We start from the raw sequence: 27,723 nt of genomic DNA on the forward strand, positions 1-27,723 counted from the left end.
TACCGTCTCTTTCAGGGTTCTGTGTTACTGTTCATACCGTCTCTTTCAGGGTTCTGTGTTACTGTTCATACTGTCTCTTTCAGGGTTCTGTGTTATACTGTTCATACTGTCTCTTTCAGGGTTCTGTGTTACTGTTCATACTGTCTCTTTCAGGGTTCTGTGTTACTGTTCATACTGTCTCTTTCAGGGTTCTGTGTTACTGTTCATACTGTCTCTTTCAGGGTTCTGTGTTACTGTTCATACTGTCTCTTTCAGGGTTCTGTGTTACTGTTCATACCATCTCTTTCAAGGTTCTGTGTTACATCATTCATACTCTCTCTTTCAGGGTTCTGTGTTATACTGTTCATACCGTCTCTTTCAGGGTTCTGTGTTACTGTTCATACTCTCTCTTTCAGGGTTCTGTGTTACTGTTCATACAGTCTCTTTCAGGGTTCTGTGTTACTGTTCATACGGTCTCTTTCAGGGTTCTGTGTTACTGTTCATACTGTCTCTTTCAGGGTTCTGTGTTATACTGTTCATACTGTCTCTTTCAGGGTTCTGTGTTACTGTTCATACTGTCTCTTTCAGGGTTCTGTGTTACTGTTCATACTGTCTCTTTCAGGGTTCTGTGTTACTGTTCATACGGTCTCTTTCAGGGTTCTGTGTTACATTGTTCATATTCAGAACACACTTAAATATGCAGTAGGAGAGTGTCTTGCTATATTCAGTACGGACGTGGTTCTCTCATGCTTGGATGTTTGAGGGTCACACACACATTCGGAGTAGACAACTATAACAAAATCCCAGCCTGGCGCCAAGCGTTTAAAAAAAACTGCTTTGAGGAGTGAAACAATTAAAGCTCCTCAGGCTGCCGCCTAGATAAACAACATCCCACAACCTCTCCTAATTTCTGCATACTTTTACATTTCTCAGCTGCGGAGTTTTCAAACGGAACAGAAGCACTGGCCAGGTGCTTATGAATGTTGCTGGAGAGAAAAGCCCTGTAGTAGTGAAAGGGTGACAGACTCCTCGCTGGCATGGCTGACAGAGGAGGACGAGCGCTGGCTTGTACGATAGGCGCGGCATGGACGGCGATCGGGCAGAGGGCCAGTGGGCGCCAGTTGGGGAAGCTGACGCCCGTCTTCGTTGGCAAGCAAGGCCAGGTACTCGCTTCTGTCCGGAGACAGCTGTAAACCAGCCGCCCATGGAGGAGCAATCAGGTTGGTGGCAACTTCTGCCGAATGCTGATAATGCTACAATCTGTGTTTTTTCGCCAGAGCCTGGCTGGCAGACGGAACAAAGACCCGGAAGTGACAGCCGCTTTCCTCATGACAAACTCACGGTACAGAGAGATAAGTTAACGAAGAGTGGAGGAAGAAGATGGGAGGAGGGGGACAGAGGGAGGAGGAGGGGGACAGAGGGAGGGGGAAGGAGATAGGAGGAGGGGGACAGAGGGAGGGGGAAGAAGATGGGAGGAGGGGGACAGAGGGAGGAGGAGGGGGACAGAGGGAGGGGGAAGGAGATGGGAGGAGGGGGACAGAGGGAGGGGGAAGGAGACGGCGTGAAACAAATGGTGACCTTTCAGAAGATTAATTTGTTTACTAACAAATGTTCTCACTGTCATCACCTGCAACGTAGTGACCTTCACGTCGGCCCGTCGTTTTGTGGAGACGAAGCTGACTGGAGTCATCTGTTCATTTAGGCCTCTCCCATCACTCTCCACCACAGAGGAAGTCATAGACTACCAACCCAGTATAGACATGGGGCTGCTACAGCTCTGATCATAGACTACCAACCCAGTATAGACATGGGGCTGCTACAGCTCTGATCATAGACTACCAACCCAGTATAGACATGGGGCTGCTACAGCTCTGATCATAGACTACCAACCCAGTATAGACTACCAACCCAGTATAGACTACCAACCCAGTATAGCCTACCAACCCAGTATAGACATGGGGCTGCTACAGCTCTGATCATAGACTACCAACCCAGTATAGGCATGGGGCTGCTACAGCTCTGATCATAGACTACCAGCCCAGTATAGACTACCAACCCAGTATAGACTACCAACCCAGTATAGACTACCAACCCAGTATAGACTACCAGCCCAGTATAGACTACCAACCCAGTATAGACTACCAACCCAGTATAGACGACCAGCCCAGTATAGACTACCAACCCAGTATAGACATGGGGCTGCTACAGCTCTGATCATAGACTACCAACCCAGTATAGACATGGGGCTGCTACAGCTCTGATCATAGACTACCAACCCAGTATAGACATGGGGCTGCTACAGCTCTGATCATAGACTACCAACCCAGTATAGACTACCAACCCAGTATAGCCTACCAACCCAGTATAGACATGGGGCTGCTACAGCTCTGATCATAGACTACCAACCCAGTATAGGCATGGGGCTGCTACAGCTCTGATCATAGACTACCAGCCCAGTATAGACTACCAACCCAGTATAGACTACCAACCCAGTATAGGCATGGGGCTGCTACAGCTCTGATCATAGACTACCAACCCAGTATAGGCATGGGGCTGCTACAGCTCTGGTCATAGACTACCAACCCAGTATAGACATGGGGCTGCTACAGCTCTGATCATAGACTACCCGCCCAGTATAGACTACCAACCCAGTATAGACTACCAACCCAGTATAGACTACCAACCCAGTATAGACATGGGGCTGCTACAGCTCTGATCATAGACTACCAACCCAGTATAGACTACCAACCCAGTATAGACTACCAACCCAGTATAGACTACCAGCCCAGTATAGACGACCAACCCAGTATAGACATGGGGCTGCTACAGCTCTGATCATAGACTACCAACCCAGTATAGACTACCAACCCAGTATAGACTACCAACCCAGTATAGACTACCAGCCCAGTATAGACGACCAGCCCAGTATAGACTACCAACCCAGTATAGACTACCAACCCAGTATAGACTACCAGCCCAGTATAGACTACCAGCCCAGTATAGACTACCAACCCAGTATAGACTACCAGCCCAGTATAGACTACCAACCCAGTATAGACTACCAACCCAGTATAGACTACCAACCCAGTATAGGCATGGGGCTGCTACAGCTCTGATCATAGACTACCAACCCAGTATAGACTACCAACCCAGTATAGACTACCAACCCAGTATAGACTACCAGCCCAGTATAGACTACCAACCCAGTATAGACTACCAACCCAGTATAGACTACCAACCCAGTATAGACGACCAGCCCAGTATAGACTACCAACCCAGTATAGACTACCAACCCAGTATAGACTAGCAGCCCAGTATAGACTACCAGCCCAGTATAGGCATGGGGCTGCTGCAGCTCTGATCATAGACTACCAACCCAGTATAGACTACCAACCCAGTATAGACTACCAACCCAGTATAGACTACCAACCCAGTATAGACTACCAACCCAGTATAGACTACCAGCCCAGTATAGACTACCAACCCAGTATAGACTACCAACCCAGTATAGACGACCAGCCCAGTATAGACTACCAACCCAGTATAGACTACCAACCCAGTATAGCCTACCAACCCAGTATAGACATGGGGCTGCTACAGCTCTGATCATAGACTACCAACCCAGTATAGGCATGGGGCTGCTACAGCTCTGATCATAGACTACCAGCCCAGTATAGACTACCAACCCAGTATAGACTACCAACCCAGTATAGGCATGGGGCTGCTACAGCTCTGATCATAGACTACCAACCCAGTATAGGCATGGGGCTGCTACAGCTCTGGTCATAGACTACCAACCCAGTATAGACATGGGGCTGCTACAGCTCTGATCATAGACTACCCGCCCAGTATAGACTACCAACCCAGTATAGACTACCAACCCAGTATAGACTACCAACCCAGTATAGACTACCAACCCAGTATAGACATGGGGCTGCTACAGCTCTGATCATAGACTACCAACCCAGTATAGACTACCAACCCAGTATAGACTACCAACCCAGTATAGACTACCAGCCCAGTATAGACGACCAACCCAGTATAGACATGGGGCTGCTACAGCTCTGATCATAGACTACCAACCCAGTATAGACTACCAACCCAGTATAGACTACCAGCCCAGTATAGACGACCAGCCCAGTATAGACTACCAGCCCAGTATAGACTACCAACCCAGTATAGACTACCAACCCAGTATAGACTACCAGCCCAGTATAGACTACCAGCCCAGTATAGACTACCAACCCAGTATAGACTACCAGCCCAGTATAGACTACCAACCCAGTATAGACTACCAACCCAGTATAGACTACCAACCCAGTATAGGCATGGGGCTGCTACAGCTCTGATCATAGACTACCAACCCAGTATAGACTACCAACCCAGTATAGACTACCAGCCCAGTATAGACTACCAACCCAGTATAGACTACCAACCCAGTATAGACTACCAACCCAGTATAGACTACCAACCCAGTATAGACGACCAGCCCAGTATAGACTACCAACCCAGTATAGACTACCAACCCAGTATAGACTAGCAGCCCAGTATAGACTACCAGCCCAGTATAGGCATGGGGCTGCTGCAGCTCTGATCATAGACTACCAACCCAGTATAGACTACCAACCCAGTATAGACTACCAACCCAGTATAGACTACCAACCCAGTATAGACTACCAACCCAGTATAGACTACCAGCCCAGTATAGACTACCAACCCAGTATAGACTACCAACCCAGTATAGACGACCAGCCCAGTATAGACTACCAACCCAGTATAGACTACCAACCCAGTATAGACTACCAGCCCAGTGTAGGCATGGGGCTGCTACAGCTCTGGTAATGAGGCAGGTTGGGGAGAGGCAGTCCATCACTGTGTAATAACACTCCATTCATCTCCATTAGCTGTAATCATTTGTGTAATAATTTCTAATCAACTAGCCCCCGGAGGATGAATACAAGTCAGTATTGATGCGATACACTTAGCGGAGATGAAGAGGCAGAACGTCGATAGTCTGCAATGAAGAAATTCATAACGTCAAAGTAATAGGTGTGTCGTGTGTGTCGTGTGTGTGTGTGTGTGTGTGTGTGTGTGTGTCGTGTGTGTTCTAATAACATGCCCAGAGGCTATACATAACCTAAACAATTACTCATGTGTAGCACAGACCACGCAAGTGTTCAAGTGTGGTCTCACTAAGATGGTTACGATAAATAATGTCATTTCAGATGCTGTATAATATATGGTGGATATTTGGCTTTGGTCCATTCGTTTATTTTTATTGTCCAAATAAATAATGACTGAATATAAAGTAATGACGTGATAAATCAGTTTGGTTCACCTTTTATTCCATCGGTATACGGAAGGACCATATTATGGACGGAGGATATTTAGCAACTGTGTGAATGTGTTTGGAATCAACATGCATTGTTCTCGCTGAAAGACATGAGTAGCAGCGACTTGAGATTCATAACATATTATGATATGTATTCATTGGTGGAACGAGTACTCAGTTGTCATACTTGAGTAAAAGTAAAGATAGTCATTTTCTATTAGGCTCAAGTAAAAGTGAAAGTCACTTAGTAAAATATTGCTTGAGTTAAAAGTCTAAAAGTACTTGGTTTTAAATGTACTTAAGTATCAAAAGTAAAAGGATAAACCATTTAAAATTCCATATATTAAGCGAACCAGACGGCACGGTTTTTATTTATTTTATTTACAGATAGCCAGGGGCTCACTCCAACACTCAGACGTAATTTACAAACAAGGCATTAGTGTTTAGTGAGTCCACCAGATCAGAGGCAGTAGGTATGACTAGGGATGTTCTCTGTTTAGTGAGTCCACCAGATCAGAGGATGACCAGGGATGTTCTCTGTTTAGTGAGTCCACCAGATCAGAGGCAGTAGGGATGACTAGGGATGTTCTCTGTTTAGTGAGTCCACCAGATCAGAGGCAGTAGGGATGACTAGGGATGTTCTCTGTTTAGTGAGTCCACCAGATCAGAGGCAGTAGGGATGACTAGGGATGTTCTCTGTTTAGTGAGTCCACCAGATCAGAGGCAGTAGGTATGACTAGGGATGTTCTCTGTTTAGTGAGTCCACCAGATCAGAGGCAGTAGGGATGACTAGGGATGTTCTCTGTTTAGTGAGTCCACCAGATCAGAGGCAGTTGGGATGACCAGGGATGTTCTCTGTTTAGTGAGTCCACCAGATCAGAGGCAGTAGGGATGACTAGGGATGTTCTCTGTTTAGTGAGTTCACCAGATCAGAGGCAGTAGGGTTGACTAGGGATGTTCTCTGTTTAGTGAGTCCACCAGATCCGAGGCAGTAGGGATGACTAGGGATGTTCTCTGTTTAGTGAGTCCACCAGATCAGAGGCAGTAGGTATGACTAGGGATGTTCTCTGTTTAGTGAGTCCACCAGATCAGAGGCAGTAGGGATGACTAGGGATGTTCTCTGTTTAGTGAGTCCACCAGATCAGAGGCAGTAGGTATGACTAGGGATGTTCTCTGTTTAGTGAGTCCACCAGATCAGAGGCAGTAGGTATGACTAGGGATGTTCTCTGTTTAGTGAGTCCACCAGATCAGAGGCAGTAGAGATGACTAGGGATGTTCTCTGTTTAGTGAGTCCACCAGATCAGAGGCAGTAGGTATGACTAGGGATATTCTCTGTTTAGTGAGTCCACCAGATCAGAGGCAGTAGGTATGACTAGGGATATTCTCTGTTTAGTGAGTTCACCAGATCAGAGGCAGTAGGGATGACTAGGGATGTTCTCTGTTTAGTGAGTCCACCAGATCAGAGGCAGTAGGGATGACTAGGGATGTTCTCTGTTTAGTGAGTCCACCAGATCCGAGGCAGTAGGTATGACTAGGGATGTTCTCTGTTTAGTGAGTCCACCAGATCAGAGGCAGTAGGTATGACTAGGGATGTTCTCTTGTGTGTGAATTGGACCATTTTGCTGAGTACTTTTGGGTGTAAGGAAAAAGTACATTATTTTCTTTAGGAATGTAGAGAAATTAAAGTAAACGTTGGCAAAAATATAAGTAGTAGAGATACCCCCCCAAAAACGACTTAAGTAGTACTTTAAAGTATTTTTACTGTAGTACTTTACCACTGTATGTATTCGTGTTCATTAATGGACATACAGTGCGTTTAATACTTCATCTAATGTACCGTATGATATCAAGTCCAATGTTAGTTATCTCTCATTTCACTTTGCTTCAGCAGTATAGCCAGTAGATGGCGATGTTGAATTTACTACAGTTACTGAGGTGGTGTGATGATCGTCAATCCTCTACCACCATCCTGAGGTAACGTCCTCAGTTTGGATATTGACAAAATGCCATTATTAATTATCCAGACTCACAAATGATCAGCAAATATTATAATATGACTATAACTAGCTAAACTAGTTATCTTAAGATGAATGCACTAATTGTTAGTCGCTCTGGATAAGAGGGATTGCTAAATTAGAAAAATGTAATTTTGATCACTACAACAGTAGTGATCTACTCCATGCAAATATTGGGCCAGTTTTTGACCATTTTGTCTTTTACAAAACTAGAACGTAAGGACGGTTGTTGCTGCTTCCTTTTCTCAGCGAAGTCGGCATTTTCCCTCATTCAGTAATCTGACATGATGTCCAGTGTCACCACTGTGACATCATTGGCTGGGCAGTGCGTCATTTGGGGTTTGTGGCTAGAGGTTTGTTTACGGTACGGACTACACTAAGCCGCATCCCAAACGATATCCTATTCCCTATATAGTGCACTACATTATGACCAGAACCCATAGACTCTGGTTAAAAGTAGCTGACTATATAGGGAATAGGGCCCATAGATTCTGGTCAAAAGTAGTGCACTATATAGGGAATAGGGCCCATAGATTCTGGTCAAAAGTAGTGCACTATATAGGGAATAGGGCCCATAGATTCTGGTCAAAAGTAGTGCACTATATAGGGAATAGGGTGTCATTTGCTACTCTCACTAGTGTCGATGCAATTCAACCACATGCCGACAGAGGGTGTAAGAATCCCATGTTTAGAATAACAGGAAGACGTGACACATCCAGTCAGAGACGGTAGATACATTTCTGAGGAGGACTATTGTCCTCATGGATCTGAACTGACTGGATGTCTGACTGGATAAGTGAAGAGGATATGAGGAAAAATCCATCTTGCCCACTAAAGGGAAAGGAGAAGCATTGTTATGTAACAATTCCTTATGTAGGATGCATAGCCAAATGGAACTTAACCCACACACTGTATAAATGTCCCCAAAACAGCTGTGCTTCTAAAAGAGTGACATAACACAAGTTAATTAAGATGCAATTGCTGAAAGGGTTGAACCTTCTTCAACTGGCAACACCAAACCAGGAAATCAGTAAATTGAATAGGATAAATTAAGACAGCGGTCTGTTTATGCTAAGCTAATAACATGCTGTCAGTAAACTGACCAGGATAAATTAAGACAGCGGTCTGTTTATGTTAAGCTAAGCTAATAACATGCTGTCAGTAAACTGACCAGGAAAAATTAAGACAGCGGTCTGTTTATGGTAAGCTAAGCTAATAACGTGTTTTTTCTGTAAATGGAAAAAATCAAATCAAATCAAATGTTATATGTCACATACACATGGTTAGCTGATGTTAATGCGAGTGTAGCGAAATGCTTGTGCTTCTAGTTCCGACCTTGCAGTAATATCTAACAAGTAATCTAACCTAACAATTTCACAACAACTACCTTATACACACAAGTGTAAAGGAATGAATAAGAATATGTACATACCAATATATGAATGAGTGATGGCCGAACGGCATAGGCAAGATGCAGTAGATGGTATAGAGTACAGTATATACATATGAGATGAGTAATGTAGGGTATGTAAACATTATATAAAGTGGCATTGTTTAAAGTGACTAGTGATAATTTATCCTGTTCAAAATGTATGTAATAAATGTAAGACAGCAGCCTGTTTATGCTAAGCTAATAACATGCTGTCAGTAAACTGACCAGGATAAATTAATACAGTGGTCTGTTTATGCTAAGCTAAGCTAATAACATGCTGTCAGTAAACTGACCAGGATAAATTAAGACAGCGGTCTGTTTATGCTAAGCTAAGCTAATAACATGCTGTCAGTAAACTGACCAGGATAAATTAATACAGCAGTCTGTTTATGCTAAGCTAAGCTAATAACATGCTGTCAGTAAACTGACCAGGATAAATTAAGACAGCGGTCTGTTTATGCTAAGCTAAGCTAATAACATGCTGTCAGTAAACTGACCAGGATAAATTAAGACAGCGGTCTGTTTATGCTAAGCTAAGCTAATAACATGCTGTCAGTAAACTGACCAGGATAAATTAAGACAGCAGTCTGTTTATGCTAAGCTAAGCTAATAACATGCTGTCAGTAAACTGACCAGGATAAATTAAGACAGCGGTCTGTTTATGCTAAGCTAAGCTAATAACATGCTGTCAGTAAACTGACCAGGATAAATTAAGACAGCGGTCTGTTTATGCTAAGCTAAGCTAATAACATGCTGTCAGTAAACTGACCAGGATAAATTAAGACAGCGGTCTGTTTATGCTAAGCTAAGCTAATAACATGCTGTCAGTAAACTGACCAGGATAAATTAAGACAGCGGTCTGTTTATGCTAAGCTAAGCTAATAACATGCAGTCAGTAAACTGACCAGGATCAATTAAGACAGCGGTCTGTTTATGCTAAGCTAAGCTAATAACATGCTGTCAGTAAACTGACCAGGATAAATTAAGACAGCGGTCTTTAACTTCAACTCTATATTTATTCACATGTTCTTTACACGTTGTCACTACATGACAGGTACATTTCTAGCGTGACATGACAGTTACACCTGCTGTGCTCCAGGCAATACTGTGGTTATGGAGCCTTTATGTAGGCTATATATTTATGTATGCTATATAAAGCCTTTAAATGTAGACATTTGTTTAAAATGGGACAGAAGAACCAACAGTTCTCTCTGACCTGTTTGCGTACTGAAGGAAATTCCTGAATATCCCTAACCAATTCCTATAGGTCTACATCACCATTACTTCTCAGCTTAGAAGAGTCTATGACTGTCTATGGCTAGTATGCGACTGTAGCGTCTCCCTCATATTCATTAGGATCTCTGTCTATGACTAGATGTGACTGTAGTGGCTCTCTCTCATTCATTAGGATCTCTGATTGTCTATGACTAGATGAGACTGTAGCATCTCTCCCGTTCATTAGGATCTCTGACTCTCTATGACTAGATGTGACTGTAGCATCTCTCCCGTTCATTAGGATCTCTGACTCTCAATTCAATTCAAGGGGCTTTATTGGCATGGGAAACATGTGTTGCCAAAGCAAGTGAGGTAGATAATATACAAACGTGAAATAAACAAAAATTAACAGTAAACAATTCACATACAGAAGTTTCAAAACAATAAAGACATTACAAATGTCATATTATATATACAGTGTTGTAACAATTAGGATCATTAGGATCTCTGACTCTCAATTCAATTCAATTCAAGGGGCTTTATTGGCATGGGAAACGTGTTAACATTACCAAAGCAAGTGAGGTAGATAATATACAAAAGTGAAATAAACAATGAAAACAATACACATTAACAGTAAACATTACACATACAGAAGTTTCAAAACAATAAAGACATTACAAATGTCATATATATATATATATATATATATATATATATATATATATATATATATATATATATATATACACACATATACAGTGTTGTAACAATGTACTCTCTATGACTGGATGAGACTGTAGCATCTCTCCCGTTCATTAGGATCTCTGACTCTCTATGACTAGATGTGACTGTAGCATCTCTCCCATTCATTAGGATCTCTGACTCTCTATGACTAGATGTGACTGTCGCGTTTCAAACAAAAAAAAGCTATTTAAATGTAACATTTATTTAACTAGGCAAGTCAGTTAAGAAAAAATTCTTATTTACAATGACGGCCTACCAGGGAACAGTGGGTTAACTGCCTTGTTCAAGGGCAGAACGACAGATATTTACCTTGTCAGCTCGGGGATTCTATCCAGCAACTTTTTGGCTACTGGCCCAATGCTCTAACCACTAGGCTACCTGCCGCCCCAGCAGCTCTCCTGTTCATTAGGATCTCTGAATGTAGCATCTCTAGTGTAACACAAGGGTGTATACACACTAGTGTAACACAAGGGTGTATACACACTAGTGTAACACAAGGGTGTATACACACTAGTGTAACACAAGGGTGTATAGACTAGTGTAACATAAGGGTGTATAGACTAGTGTAACATAAGGGTGTATACACTAGTATAACATAAGAGTGTATACACTAGTGTAACATAAGGGTGTATACACTAGTATAACATGAGTGTATACACTAGTGTAACATAAGGGTGTATACACTAGTATAACATAAGAGTGTATACACTAGTGTAACATAAGGGTGCATACACTAGTATAACACTGGTGTTACAGTGGTAAAGCAGCATGATAATATACATCTCAACTAATGATGTAGCCAAGGCCATCTACATGTGTACCTGCTCTTCAGGGTTGAAGGCTCAGCCTGGTAATGAGGTGTAGTGTGACGCTGAATGAATACAAGTAGAGACCGTCTGAGACGAGAGTCATCAGAAACACAAAGGTCAAAAAGACATCACAACAACGTAAGACATTAACAACAATGAGTCAGCAATCATTTCATAGGGAACATGTCTGTGAGAATGTCTGTGACTGCTAGTGGCAGGTAGCCTAGCGGTTGGGCGAGTAACCAAAAGGTTGCTGGTTTGAATCCCCGAGCAGACTAGTTGAAATCTGTCAATGTGCTCTTGAGCAAGGCACTTAACCCTAATTGATCCTGTAAATCTCTCTGGATAAGAACATCTCCTAAATGACTAAAATGTAAACACTAGTAGAAATAAGTATAGGCCCAACTATCTGAACAAGATACGGTGATGTCTTTCCCATTCTGGCCTGCTGAGACATTGACTGGCCTGGGACATATGCATCTCAACATAAGACTTGAGGTCTGAAAAATCTGACAGGCTTTTTGAAGTGTAATAAACTAACCGAAGGCATGTCAATCTGGACCTAAATCGCCACCCTTAAGCCCAGTGTGTGTCAGTAGGTGGTGGTTCCTGAAGTGTAATAAACTAACCGAAGGCATGTCAATCTGGACCTAAATCGCCACCCTTAAGCCCAGTGTGTGTCAGTAGGTGGTGGTTCCTGAAGTGTAATAAACTAACCGAAGGCATGTCAATCTGGACCTAAATCGCCACCCTTAAGCCCAGTGTGTGTCAGTAGGTGGTGGTTCCTGAAGTGTAATAAACTAACCGAAGGCATGTCAATCTGGACCTAAATCGCCACCCTTAAGCCCAGTGTGTGTCAGTAGGTGGTGGTTCCTGAAGTGTAATAAACTAACCGAAGGCATGTCAATCTGGACCTAAATCGCCACCCTTAAGCCCAGTGTGTCAGTAGGTGGTGGTTCCTGAGGTGTAATAAACTAACCGAAGGCATGTCAATCTGGACCTAAATCGCCACCCTTAAGCCCAGTGTGTGTCAGTAGGTGGTGGTTCCTGAGGTGTAATAAACTAACCGAAGGCATGTCAATCTGGACCTAAATCGCCACCCTTAAGCCCATTGTGTGTCAGTAGGTGGTGGTTCCTGAAGTGTAATAAACTAACCGAAGGCATGTCAATCTGGACCTAAATCGCCACCCTTAAGCCCAGTGTGTGTCAGTGGGTGGTGGTTCCTGAAGTGACAGCAGGTTCTCCTTGCCCCACGGGCGCCTGAACAAAGCCCGTCTTCATATCACCGTGGGCGGAGCTGTGATTCTCACAGACGGCATGGTTTATATGAGCCGTTACCTAGCAACGGTGAAACATGGAGAGAGAAACAGCTCGCGTTGGGCTGCAAGCCTGTAATTAGTGGTCCTGTTCATCTCTGCAGCCCAGAGGAGCGTCAGATTACTCACCAACCAGGGCCCGGCTATCCCCAAACTAACAGAGGAACTATCCAAGACAGTTTCTTCTCTCTCTCTCTCTCTCTCTCTCTGGGGTAGCTCCACTTGTCATAGTAGTCTTTTAGAGGTCAGTGTAGGGATACAATGGAGGTTTCAGTGCACCAATGGATTCAGTGCCCAAAGCAAAGTGGTTAGTACAGGGTTCTCCAACCTTTTCTAGCATGAGAGATACTTAAAAAAAATGAAACAATGTCACAAGATACAATTTTATTTCTAGCTTTCAAATAGGCCCATTCTTCTCTTCTCCGCTGCAACTCTTCCCCAGGTCCTTAGTGAAAGTAGTGCACAGTTTTTTCTGTCAATATACCTGCTCCCAAATTCTGTTTTATATTTTCCCAAATAGTCCCGTTTTATTTTTCCTGGTTTTATGTTTTTTTTTTTTTTAACCTGTAATAATCTCCACCCGGCACAGCCTGAAGAGGACTGGCCACCCCTCAGAGCTTGGTTCCTCTCTAGGTTTCTTCCTAGGTTCCTGCCTTTCTAGGGAGTTTTTCCTAGCCACCGTGCTTCTACACCTGCATTGCTTTCTGTACAACACTTTGTGACATCGGCTGATGTAAAAAGGGCTTTATAAATACATTTGATTGATTGAAAGATTTTCTATGGGGTTGAGATCTGGAGACTGGCTAGGCCACTCCAGGACCTTGAAATGCTTCTTACGAAGCCACTCCTTCGTTGCCCGGGCGGTGTGTTTGGGATCATTGTCATGCTGGAAGACCCAGCCACGTTTCATCTTCAATGCCCTTGCTGATGGAAGGAGGTTTTCACTCTAAATCTCACGATACATGGCCCCATTCATTCTTTCCTTTACACGGATCAGTCGTCCTGGTCCCTTTGCAGAAAAACAGCCCCAAAGCATGATGTTTCCACCCCCATGCTTCACAGTAGGTATGGATGCAACTCAGCATTCTTTGTCCTCCAAACACGACGAGTTGAGTTTTTACCAAAAAGTTATATTTTGGTTTCATCTGACCATATGACATTCTCCCAATCATCTTCTGGATCATCCAAATGCTCTCTAGCAAACTTCAGACGGGCCTGGGGGACATTTCTAGCACTGCAGGATTTGAGTCCCTGGCGGCGTAGTGTGTTACTGATGGTAGGCTTTGTTACTTTGGTCCCAGCTCTCTGCAGGTCATTCACTAGGTCATTCTTGTGATCATTTTGACCCCACGGGGTGAGACCTTGTGTGGAGCCCCAGATCGAGGGAGATTATCAGTGGTCTTGTATGTCTTCCATTTCCTAATAATTGCTCCCACAGTTGATTTCTTCAAACCAAGCTGCGTACCTATTGCAGATTCAGTCTTCCCAGCCTGGTGCAGGTCTACAATTTTCAAAATTACAGGCCTCTCTCATCTTTTTAAGTGGGAGAACTTGCCCCCATTGGTGGCTGACTAAATACTTTTTTGTCCCACTGTATGTACTTTCAGAATTGTTTGGCGAGCTACTCATACACTACATGACCAAAAGTATGTGGACGTCTCTTAGTCGAACATCTAATTTCAAAATCATAGGCATTAATATGGAGTTGGTCCCCCATTTGCAGCTATAACCGCCTCCACTCTTCTGAGAAGGCTTTCCACTAGATGTTGGAACATTGCTGCGGGGACTTGCTTCCATTCAGCCACAAGAGCAATAGTGAGGTCGGGCACTAATGTTGGGTGATTAGGCCTGGCTCGTAGTCGGCGTTCCAATTCATCCCAAAGGTGTTCGATGGGGTTGAGATCAGGACTCTGTGCAGGCATGTCAAGTTCTTCCACACCGATCTTGACAAACCATTTCTGTATGGACCTCATTGTGCACTGTGGCAGTGTAATGCTGAAACAGGAAAGGGCCTTCCCCAAACTGTTGCCACAAAGTTGGAAGCACAGAATCGTCTAGAAAGTCATTGAATTCTGTAGCGTTAAGATTTACCTTCACTGGAACTAAGGGGCCTGGACCAAACCATGAATAACAGCCCCAGACCATTATTCCTCCTTCCCAAAACTTTAGTTGGCACTATGCATTAGGGCAGGTAGTGTTCTCCTGGCAACCGCCAAACCCAGATTTGGACTGCCAGATTGTGAAGCGTGATTCATCACTCCAGAGAACACGTTTACACTGCTCCAGAGTCCAATGAAACCCATTTCATGAAACTCCCAACTAACAGGTATTGTGCTGACGTTGCTTCTAGAGGCAGTTTGGAACTTAGTAGTGAGTGTTGCAACCGAGGACAGATGATTTTTTACACACTATGCGCTTCAGCGGTCCCGCTCTGTGAGCTTGTGTCCTATTTTTATTTTTATTTTTTTTATTTTATTTTACCTTTATTTAACCAGGTAGGCAAGTTGAGAACAAGTTCTCATTTACAATTGCGACCTGGCCAAGATAAAGCAAAGCAGTTCGACAGATAAAACGACACAGAGTTACACATGGAGTAAAAACAAACATACAGTCAATAATGCAGTATAAACAAGTCTATATACAATGTGAGCAAATGAGGTGAGAAAGGAGGTAAAGGCAAAAAAGGCCATGATGGCAAAGTAAGTACAATATAGCAAGTAAAATACTGGAATGGTAGTTTTGCAATGGAAGAATGTGCAAAGTAGAAATAAAAAATAATGGGGTGCAAAGCAGCAAAATAAATAAATAAATTAAAATTAAATACAGTTGGGAAAGAGGTAGTTGTTTGGGCTAAATTATAGGTGGGCTATGTACAGGTGCAGTAATCTGTGAGCTGCTCTGACAGTTGGTGCTTAAAGCTAGTGAGGGAGATAAGTGTTTCCAGTTTCAGAGATTTTTGTAGTTCGTTCCAGTCATTGGCAGCAGAGAACTGGAAGGAGAGGCGGCCAAAGAAAGAATTGGTTTTGGGGGTGACTAGAGAGATATACCTGCTGGAGCGTGTGCTACAGGTGGGAGATGCTATGGTGACCAGCGAGCTGAGATAAGGGGGGACTTTACCTAGCAGGGTCTTGTAGATGACATGGAGCCAGTGGGTTTGGCGACGAGTATGAAGCGAGGGCCAGCCAACGAGAGCGTACAGGTCGCAATGGTGGGTAGTATATGGGGCTTTGGTGATAAAACGGATTGCACTGTGATAGACTGCATCCAATTTGTTGAGTAGGGTATTGGAGGCTATTTTGTAAATGACATCGCCAAAGTCGAGGATTGGTAGGATGGTCAGTTTTACAAGGGTATGTTTGGCAGCATGAGTGAAGGATGCTTTGTTGCGAAATAGGAAGCCAATTCTAGATTTAACTTTGGATTGGAGATGTTTGATATGGGTCTGGAAGGAGAGTTTACAGTCTAACCAGACACCTAAGTATTTGTAGTTGTCCACGTATTCTAAGTCAGAGCCGTCCAGAGTAGTGATGTTGGACAGGCGGGTAGGTGCAGGTAGCGATCGGTTGAAGAGCATGCATTTAGTTTTACTTGTATTTAAGAGCAATTGGAGGCCACGGAAGGAGAGTTGTATGGCATTGAAGCTTGCCTGGAGGGTTGTTAACACAGTGTCCAAAGAAGGGCCGGAAGTATACAGAATGGTGTCGTCTGCGTAGAGGTGGATCAGGGACTCACCAGCAGCAAGAGCGACCTCATTGATGTATACAGAGAAGAGAGTCGGTCCAAGAATTGAACCCTGTGGCACCCCCATAGAGACTGCCAGAGGTCCGGACAGCAGACCCTCCGATTTGAAACACTGAACTCTATCAGAGAAGTAGTTGGTGAACCAGGCGAGGCAATCATTTGAGAAACCAAGGCTGTCGAGTCTGCCGATGAGGATATGGTGATTGACAGAGTCGAAAGCCTTGGCCAGATCAATGAATACGGCTGCACAGTAATGTTTCTTATCGATGGCGGTTAAGATATCGTTTAGGACCTTGAGGACCTATCACTTCACGGCTGAGCCGTTGTTGCTCCTAGACGTTTACAGTTGACCGGGGCAGCTCTAGCAGGGCAGAAATTTGACGAACTGAATTGTTGGAAAGCTGGCATTCTATGACGGTGCCACGCTGAAAGCTACGGAGCTCTTCGGTATGGCCATTCCACTGCCAATTTTTGTCTTTGGAGACTGCATGGCGGTGTGCTGGATTTTAATACACCTGTCAGCAACGGGTGTGGCCGAAATGGCCGAATCCACCAATTCGAAGGGGTGGACCATGGACCTGTTGAAGACCCCTGGGTTATAAACTATCCAGGTAAGCACTTTGTGCTTTACACCAGGGACTGAGTGGACTATTGGTCCTCAAAGTACAGTAGAATATCTGAACTAAAGCTCAAAACAGGAAGTCATGGATCATTGTACAATCCAGATTTTACCTCAGAGAATAAAATAAGTGTTCAAAGAATAATTCACACAGTAGATCATTTTAAGTCTTTGTAAATTGTTAAAAGAGAACTCTGAAAAACAGCATTAAAATAACATTATTCTATTGGTTTTAGGACTTGATTTCTGAACAGCTCTCAAGCTTAATGTGTCCCATTAGTTATCCCTACAGTATGTATATTTGATGTGGCTGAAATAATGTCAGCCAATGTAAAACATGGAGAATACCTACCGTTCATCTAGATAACTGCTGCCTGGAACAGAACAGAACAAAAGGACATGGAGAATACCTACCGTTCATCTAGATAACTGCTGCCTGGAACAGAACAGAACAAAAGGACATGGAGAATACCTACCGTTCATCTAGATAACTGCTGCCTGGAACAGAACATAACAAAAGGACATGGAGAATACCTACCGTTCATCTAGATAACTGCTGCCTGGAACAGAACATAACAAAAGGACATGGAGAATACCTACCGTTCATCTAGATAACTGCTGCCTGGAACAGAACAGAACAAAAGAACATGGAGAATACCTACCGTTCATCTAGATAACTGCTGCCTGGAACAGAACATAACAAAAGGACATGGAGATTACCTACCGTTCATCTAGATAACTGCTGCCTGGAACAGAACATAACAAAAGGACATGGAGAATACCTACCGTCCATCTAGATAACTGCTGCCTGGAACAGAACAGAACAAAAGGACATGGAGAATACCTACCGTTCATCTAGATAACTGCTGCCTGGAACAGAACATAACAAAAGGACATGGAGAATACCTACCGTTCATCTAGATAACTGCTGCCTGGAACAGAACAGAACAAAAGGACATGGAGAATACCTACCGTTCATCTAGATAACTGCTGCCTGGAACAGAACATAACAAAAGGACATGGAGAATACCTACCGTTCATCTAGATAACTGCTGCCTGGAACAGAACAGAACAAAAGGACATGGAGAATACCTACTGTTCATCTAGATAACTGCTGCCTGGAACAGAACAGAACAAAAGGACATGGAGAATACCTACCGTTCATCTAGATAACTGCTGCCTGGAACAGAACAGAACAAAAGGACATGGAGAATACCTACCGTTCATCTAGATAACTGCTGCCTGGAACAGAACATAACAAAAGGACATGGAGAATACCTACCGTTCATCTAGATAACTGCTGCCTGGAACAGAACAGAACAAAAGGACATGGAGAATACCTACCGTTCATCTAGATAACTGCTGCCTGGAACAGAACATAACAAAAGGACATGGAGAATACCTACCGTTCATCTAGATAACTGCTGCCTGGAACAGAACATAACAAAAGGACATGGAGAATACCTACTGTTCATCTAGATAACTGCTGCCTGGAACAGAACAGAACAAAAGGACATGGAGAATACCTACCGTTCATCTAGATAACTGCTGCCTGGAACAGAACAGAACAAAAGGACATGGAGAATACCTACCGTTCATCTAGATAACTGCTGCCTGGAACAGAACAGAACAAAAGGACATAGAGAATACCTACCGTTCATCTAGATAACTGCTGCCTGGAACAGAACAGAACAAAAGGTCGACAGCAAAATGTCTGTAAAAAGCAAGAAAATATCAATAAAAAATAAAAAATAAATGTTTTGCTCTTCTTTGGTGTGTGAATAAACTTAAAGATGCACTATGCAGAAATCGCTCCGGAATGTCCTGGTTGCTAAAATTCGAATAGTTTGCCTAATTTCGGTTCATGGGACAAAATAAGCAAGTAGTGGGGTCTCCCGGGTGGCGCAGTGGTCCAGGGCACTGCATCGCAGCACTAGCTGTGCCACCAGAGACTCTGGGTTCGCGCCCAGGCTCTGTCGCAGCCGGCCGCTCCGTGGGGCGACGCACAATTTGCCTAGCGTCGTCCGGGTTAGGGAGGGTTTGGCCAGTAGGGATATCCTTATCTCATCTCGCACCAGAGACTCGTGGCGGGCCGCCAGGTGGACGGTGTTTCCTCCGACACAGTGGTGCGGCTGGCTTCCGGATTGGATGAGCACTGTGTTTAGAAGCAGTGAGGCTTGGTTGGGTTGTGTTTCGGAGGACGCATAGCTTTCGATCTTCGTCTCTCCCAAGCCGTACGGGAGTTGTAGCAATGAGACAAGATAGCCACTTTTTATTAGATTTTTTATTTCACCTTTATTTAACCAGGTAGGCTAGTTGAGAACACCTTTATTTAACCAGGTAGGCTAGTTGAGAACACCTTTATTTAACCAGGTAGGCTAGTTGAGAACACCTTTATTTAACCAGGTAGGCTAGTTGAGAACACCTTTATTTAACCAGGTAGGCTAGTTGAGAACACCTTTATTTAACCAGGTAGGCTAGTTGAGAACACCTTTATTTAACCAGGTAGGCTAGTTGAGAACACCTTTATTTAACCAGGTAGGCTAGTTGAGAACACCTTTATTTAACCAGGTAGGCTAGTTGAGAACACCTTTATTTAACCAGGTAGGCTAGTTGAGAACACCTTTATTTAACCAGGTAGGCTAGTTGAGAACACCTTTATTTAACCAGGTAGGCTAGTTGAGAACACCTTTATTTAACCAGGTAGGCTAGTTGAGAACACCTTTATTTAACCAGGTAGGCAAGTTGAGAACACCTTTATTTAACCAGGTAGGCTAGTTGAGAACACCTTTATTTAACCAGGTAGGCTAGTTGAGAACACCTTTATTTAACCAGGTAGGCTAGTTGAGAACACCTTTATTTAACCAGGTAGGCTAGTTGAGAACACCTTTATTTAACCAGGTAGGCTAGTTGAGAACACCTTTATTTAACCAGGTAGGCTAGTTGAGAACACCTTTATTTAACCAGGTAGGCTAGTTGAGAACACCTTTATTTAACCAGGTAGGCTAGTTGAGAACACCTTTATTTAACCAGGTAGGCTAGTTGAGAACACCTTTATTTAACCAGGTAGGCTAGTTGAGAACACCTTTATTTAACCAGGTAGGCTAGTTGAGAACACCTTTATTTAACCAGGTAGGCTAGTTGAGAACACCTTTATTTAACCAGGTAGGCTAGTTGAGAACACCTTTATTTAACCAGGTAGGCTAGTTGAGAACACCTTTATTTAACCAGGTAGGCTAGTTGAGAACACCTTTATTTAACCAGGTAGGCTAGTTGAGAACACCTTTATTTAACCAGGTAGGCTAGTTGAGAACACCTTTATTTAACCAGGTAGGCTAGTTGAGAACACCTTTATTTAACCAGGTAGGCTAGTTGAGAACACCTTTATTTAACCAGGTAGGCCAGTTGAGAACACCTTTATTTAACCAGGTAGGCTAGTTGAGAACACCTTTATTTAACCAGGTAGGCTAGTTGAGAACAAGTTCTCATTTGCAACTGCGACCTGGCCAAGATAAAGCATAGCAGTGTGAACAGACAACACAGAGTTACACATGGAGTAAACAATTAACAAGTCAATAACACAGTAGAAAAAAAAGAGTCTATATACATTGTGTGCAAAAGGCATGAGGAGGTAGGCGAATGATTACAATTTTGCAGATTAACACTGGAGTGATAAATGATCAGATGGTCATGTACAGGTAGAGATATTGGTGTGCAAAAGAGCAGAAAAGTAAATAAATATAAACAGTATGGGGATGAGGTAGGTAAATTGGGTGGGCTATTTACCGATAGACTATGTACAGCTGCAGCGATCGGTTAGCTGCTCAGATAGCAGATGTTTGAAGTTGGTGAGGGAGATGAAAGTCTCCAACTTCAGCGATTTTTGCAATTCGTTCCAGTCACAGGTAGCAGAGAACTGGAACGAAAGGCGGCCAAATGAGGTGTTGGCTTTAGGGATGATCAGTGAGATACACCTAACCACTAACAATTGGATACCAAGAAATTGGGGAGAAAAGGGGGTAAAATAAAAATAAGCAAGTAGTGCATAGAATCAATGTACTATCTAAACCGCTGTGAAATCTCTTTTCCAAAACCAAACACATTGTATTTCCCACTGTTTCAACCTGGTGTACAAAACCTAAAGTAAGAGAGGAAAAAACTCAAAACTTAAGAACGGGAAGCATAGAAATATCAAGCATAGAACCGATTTACCACTTCTTGGACTTGCTTTCCATGACAATGACTGATCTATAACTCATATTACTATGTGAATTTGATAAGGGCGCCCCAAAAAAAATCACATCTAGCAGCATTAAATGTATAGACTTGGTCCTAGCTAATAAAATGATAATAGGCTACACCGGAATCGGTTGAGATATGTATTTTTTTATTAAAAGACCAACAATAACAGATACAAGTATGATGCATCATTTCGACAACATTTCCTATGCAAAAAAAAAAGGATATATATTTATACAAAATGACATTAAAAGATTTGGGAGCATAAAAAGAACAAACAACTAATACACACAGAATAGTACGGGTGGAAACAAGAACAAGCAATACAACTTGAAGAGCAGATTAAAAACATTTCTTTGCTAATAAAATATATTCTATCAGGTAAATGCATGTACCATTGGATTTTCAATGGTCCTATAGGACGGTGAATTTGGGTTCAGTTCACCTGGACACTTGGGGACAGCTTTACAAAAGAGCAAATCTCTTTCTCCAGATCGGTAGATACTACTTTTTCTGAAATGTCCTTGTAGGACAATGTACATGGAGAGCAGTATAACAGTATAACCTCATACACACTGCTCTGTGTCACTGTAATGTTAACGGCTAGCACCGTTGGCTTAGCATCAATGTAATGTTAACTGCTAGCAGCTCGCACCGTTGGGTTAGCATCACTAATGTCAACAGCTAGCACCGTTGGGTTAGCATCACTATAATGATAACGGCTAGCAGTTAGCACCGTTGGGTTAGCATCACTGTAATGTTAACTGCTAGCAGTTAGCACCGTTGGGTTAGCATCACTAATGTTAACAGCTAGCACCGTTGGGTTAGCATCACTGTAACGATAACGGCTAGCAGTTATCACCGTTGGGTGAGCGTCAAGACAGAAGCTTGCGCTTGGTCAATGCACTTAAGTAACTAAGTGCTGTAGGAGACCATGGTTCAATTCCCTCCACCTTGACCAAGCACCCCCATACAGTAAGATGGGAATGGAAACACCCAAAACACAGACCACTCCTAATAAAGACAAATGGGCTGCATCTGGAATGGCACGTAGTGCACTACTTTTGACCAGCGCCCTATGGGTAGTAGTGCACTACTTTTGACCAGCGCCCTTATGGGTAGTAGTGCACTACTTTTGACCAGCGCCCTATGGGTAGTAGTGCACTACTTTTGACCAGCGCCCTATGGGTAGTAGTGCACCATGTAGGGAATAGGGTGCCATTCCAGACAGTGCAGTCTTCAGTGAGGGGATTGTAATAATAAGCGGTGCTGTCGGTCATTACAGGGAGATCTGATCTCCCCCTACATCCCTTCTGTCCTCCTCTAGCCCAAAACCATCAGGATCACAATGGTCATATTCATAGAAACACACACTCATACACTTCCAGGTACACAGTAAGAAGGCTTAAAATCCTGCATTTCATAAGAGGAGTAGAGTATTGAAGAAAGTACAGACTGTCAGAAAGGGGACTTGGTCCTACTATGTACATTACCAGGGTCGGCTAACGTTTCCCTTAAAACAAAATAAAACAAAACTACATCTGCATTCCCCCAAAACATTGTCCTCTCCACCTGACAGCAGTGTCTCAATCGCCGTGACGACATCAGGAGCAGAGCATATAATGCTATACCATCCCCTTTTTACAAAAATACTTGGTAGCAAAATAGAATCTACATTACAAAAGAAAGGGGACGAGTGTGAAAATAAGCATGCATTAGATTTTTTTTCTAGATGTATATACACGTGTGTTTTTTGGGGTGAGAGTAGCACCCCCTGCTGGATCTGAGTGAGTACTACATCAAAGAAACAGTGATGAAACAACACTAATAATACAGACCATAGTACAGGTTCCACTCTTACCCACAGTTATCACTTCCAGGGGAACCCATGGAGTCCTAGAAAATGTGCAGATTGAGACAGGTATCAGCCAAGGACGGGGGTATGGCAACTGGTGTGTGTGTGTGAGAGAGAGATCAGACTAGCTAGCTTTTAACAAGCGATAGTGCACCTCTCAGGGTTTTCACATCAGCACCATACAGTCTTGCATGGCGTTTCATTACAAAATACAGAACATTACACTTCTGTAGTAAAATAGAGATGAGAAAGGAACACTCCTGTATCTATAGTCCAGGATACTTAGCTTAATCCTAGGTTCTGAGAACAACAGCTGACTGGCAACACTCTGCAATGCCCATAAGCAGTCAATAGTCACTTTTCCAAAATGGACACTAAGAATTGCCCCTTGAAGTATGTTTGCTTATATAATGATTGGATCAACTATTCCCAGACTTTGAGATTTCTTGTAAAAATGCAGGGGCAACGTCGCTCAACACGACCATTGCCATGACAAAAGTTTGTGTCAAGGCCTCCCGAGTCGCTCAGCGGTCTAAGGCCTGAGCCGTCACTGCAGACCTGGGTTCGATCTCAGGCAGTGTCACAAACGACTGTGACCGGGAGCCTCATAGGGCAGCGCACAATTGGCCCAGTGTTGTCCGGGTTAGCGGAGTGTTTGGCAGGTGGGGCTTTATTTGCCTGATCGCGCTCTAGCGACTCTTAGTGGCGGGCCGGGCGCCTACAGGCTGACCTCGGTCGTCAGTTGAACAATGTTTTCTGACACAATGGTGCAGCTGGCTTCTGGGTTTAAGTGGGCGGGTGTTAAGAAGTGCGGCTTGGCGTGTCATATTTCGGGGGATGTACGGCTCGACCTACACCTCTCCCGAGCCCATTGGGGAGTTGCAGCGATGACACAAGATCGTAATTGGATCGCAATTAGATGTCACGAAATTGCAGAGAAAAAGGGGGTAAAATACAAAAAAACTATTTTTGTAAAGTTCTAATTTTGTCAAATGCTATGGATAATCAAACCACAGTTTCAGATGTATTGAGAAATACACTGCTATGTCAAACTCCTCAGACAGTCAGAGGATATCTGGGTGACAGTTCAAATCCACAACCCAATGGTCTCTGACTGTGCGGGAAAGAGATTTGGCGCGCTTCCAAAAAGACCTCGCCTAAAAGCTTCTTACTAGATTTCCCTTTACACACTACTCAGAAGTGGCAAGGGAGGAACATATTTCATCACGACAAATTCATATATTTTCAATCAGCTAACAAATGGGCGGCATTCTACAAATTTGCAACAAAAAGACAACGAAAAAAAAAACTGCCAACCATAGAAAGTCTCCACTGAAATGTGTAAAACTTCATGTTCTTCTAGCATGCTATATAAAAAGCAGTATCACTCACCATTCCGAAACACCCAATCTAGTAATTACCTAGCAGCGCTACATAAACATATGTACAACTAACAATGATAACAAAAACAGAAAAGAAAAATGGAGGAATCTCATGCCTTAAAATGTCCCATGCTACAGCGGTGTTGGCACTAGATGCCGACATATTAATCATGTTCAATAAAAACATGTCTATGACATAGAGGCGATAACAACGCCTTCCTGTTTTAATGCACACGTCCCCTTTTGCCACAAACATGTACAAAAAAAAACGTTAAAAAAGTGCTGTCAGTTGGTGTGGATGGGGAGAGTATGTGACAGATGAGGGTTGGGGAGAGTTGGGGAGAGTATGTGACAGACGAGGGTTGGGGAGAGTTGGGGAGAGTATGTGACAGACGAGGGTTGGGGAGAGTATGTGACAGACGAGGGTTGGGGAGAGTATGTGACAGACGAGGGTTGGGGAGAGTATGTGACAGACGAGGGTTGGGGAGAGTATGTGACAGACGAGGGTTGGGGAGAGTATGTGACAGACGAGGGTTGGGGAGAGTATGTGACAGACGAGGGTTGGGGAGAGTATGTGACAGACGAGGGTTGGGGAGAGTATGTGACAGACGAGGGTTGGGGAGAGTATGTGACAGACGAGGGTTGGGGAGAGTATGTGACAGACGAGGGTTGGGGAGAGTATGTGACAGACGAGGGTTGGGGAGAGTATGTGACAGACGAGGGTTGGGGAGAGTATGTGACAGACGAGGGTTGGGGAGAGTATGTGACAGACGAGGGTTGGGGAGAGTATGTGACAGACGAGGGTTGGGGAGAGTATGTGACAGACGAGGGTTGGGGAGAGTATGTGACAGACGAGGGTTGGGGAGAGTATGTGACAGACGAGGGTTGGGGAGAGTATGTGACAGACGAGGGTTGGGGAGAGTATGTGACAGACGAGGGTTGGGGAGAGTATGTGACAGACGAGGGTTGGGGAGAGTATGTGACAGACGAGGGTTGGGGGAGAGTATGTCTCAGACGAGGGTTGGGGAGAGTATGTGACAGACGAGGGTTGGGGAGAGTATGTGACAGACGAGGGTTGGGGAGAGTATGTGACAGACGAGGGTTGGGGAGAGTATGTGACAGACGAGGGTTGGGGAGAGTATGTGACAGACGAGGGTTGGGGAGAGTATGTGACAGACGAGGGTTGGGGAGAGTATGTGACAGACGAGGGTTGGGGAGAGTATGTGACAGACGAGGGTTGGGGAGAATATGTCTCAGACGAGGGTTGGGCTTTCTCAGCCTACAGGCTCTTCTTCCAAAGACACAAAGCCTTCTCTCAATACCTGCCGAACCCTTTCTGATCCTTTAGTTGATGTGTCTATGGTCTCTAGTCTGTTTAATTCACTGGTGCTGTGACAGAGACGGTGGAGAGAGTATTCCTACGACACGCTGGAGCAGCGGATGCTGGGGGAACCCATTTGCATGAGCACCTTGTCCAGCCACTGCAGGGGACCGTTGAGGTGCAGCTCGATCCAACAAGGGGTGCTGGTCACGGTCTGTCGCCTGGATAGAGACACCGAAGAGGAGGAGACATAAGAGACAGGATAGTTCACTGCAGGACACAATCAACTAGGATCTGGATTATACCTGTATGACAGTGACAAAGACTCATCCATTTTCTTGTAGGTTTTCAACACAGTGTGTGAGTTTGTGAATAAGACTTGCATAAGAACAGCCCTTAGCTTTGGTATATTGGCCATATACCACACGCCCTTGTGCCTTATTGCTTAAATATATCATACAACTCAAAGCAGATGATTCTCAGTGGGAGGAGGAACCGCCCCCATTTTTCGCCGAAATGACATACCCAAATCTAACTGTGTGTAACTCAGGCCCTAAAGCAAGGATATGCATGTTATTGGTACCATTTGAAAGGAAACACTTTGAAGTTTGTGGAAATGTGAAAGGAATGTAGTAGAACATAACAGATCTGGTAAAAGATAATCCAAAGACAAAAACAACAGTTCATTTGTATTTTTTTTGTACCATCATCTTTGAAATGCAAGAGAAAGGCCATAATGTATTATTCCAGCCCGGGTGCAATTTAGAATTTGGCCACTAGATGGCAGCAGTGTATGTGCAAAGTTTTAGACTGATACAAAGAACTATTGCATTTCTGTTCAAAACAAATGTGCCCAAATGTGCCTAAATTGTTTATGAATAACTTTTCATGTTCAAAAATTGTGTACTCTCCTTAAACAATAGCATGGTATTCATTCCTTGTAAGAGCTATTGCAAATTGAACAGTGCAGTTAGATTAACAAGAATTTCAATATCATATGTCTGTCCAGGGAAATTTTCTTGTTACTTAAAACCTCATGCTATTCGCATTAGCCTACGTTAGCTCAACAGTCCCATGGAAGGGTCAAAGATCCCGAAGAAATAGACTGGTCGAGATGTTTGTGCTGTTTTGCCAACCCCTGAGATCTGGAACCAGGCTAGCGTAGACTGGGCAGTAATACTACAGTGATCTGGAACCAGGCTAGCGTAGACTGGGCAGTAATACTACAGTGATCTGGAACCAGGCTAGCGTAGACTGGGCAGTAAATACCACAGTGATCTGGAACCAGGCTAGCGTAGACTGGGCAGTAATACTACAGTGATCTGGAACCAGGTTAGCGTAGACTGTGCAGTAATACTACAGTGATCTGGAACCAGGCTAGTGTAGACTGGGCAGTAACACTACAGTGATCTGGAACCAGGCTAGAGTAGATGGGCAGTAATACACTACAGTGATCTGGAACCAGGCTAGTGTAGACTGGGCAGTAATACTAGTGATCTGGAACCAGGCTAGTGTAGACCGGGCAGTAACACTACAGTGATCTGGAACCAGGCTAGCGTAGACCGGGCAATAACACTACAGTGATCTGGAACCAGGCTAGTGTAGACCGGGCAGTAACACTACAGTGATCTGGAACCAGGCTAGCATAGACTGGGCAATAACACTACAGTGATCTGGAACCAGGCTAGCGTAGACTGGGCAGTAATACCACAGTGATCTGGAAC

General features: G+C 43.8%; 1 protein-coding gene across 1 annotated transcript in view; it reads right to left on the minus strand.

The window, feature by feature from the left end:
- Nucleotides 1-21,568: 21,568 nt before the first annotated feature.
- Nucleotides 21,569-27,723, minus strand: part of smad3a (SMAD family member 3a) — a 48,672-nt gene continuing 42,517 nt past the window's right edge. The window contains exon 8 of the mRNA XM_031812743.1: nt 21,569-26,220. Within this exon, the coding sequence (XP_031668603.1) occupies nt 26,097-26,220 (124 nt within the window). The 3' untranslated portion in view covers nt 21,569-26,096. The remainder of the gene's footprint in view (nt 26,221-27,723) is intronic.

Source organism: Oncorhynchus kisutch, unplaced genomic scaffold (assembly GCF_002021735.2).
Source record: "Oncorhynchus kisutch isolate 150728-3 unplaced genomic scaffold, Okis_V2 Okis03b-Okis08b_hom, whole genome shotgun sequence".
Taxonomy (NCBI): domain Eukaryota; kingdom Metazoa; phylum Chordata; class Actinopteri; order Salmoniformes; family Salmonidae; genus Oncorhynchus; species Oncorhynchus kisutch.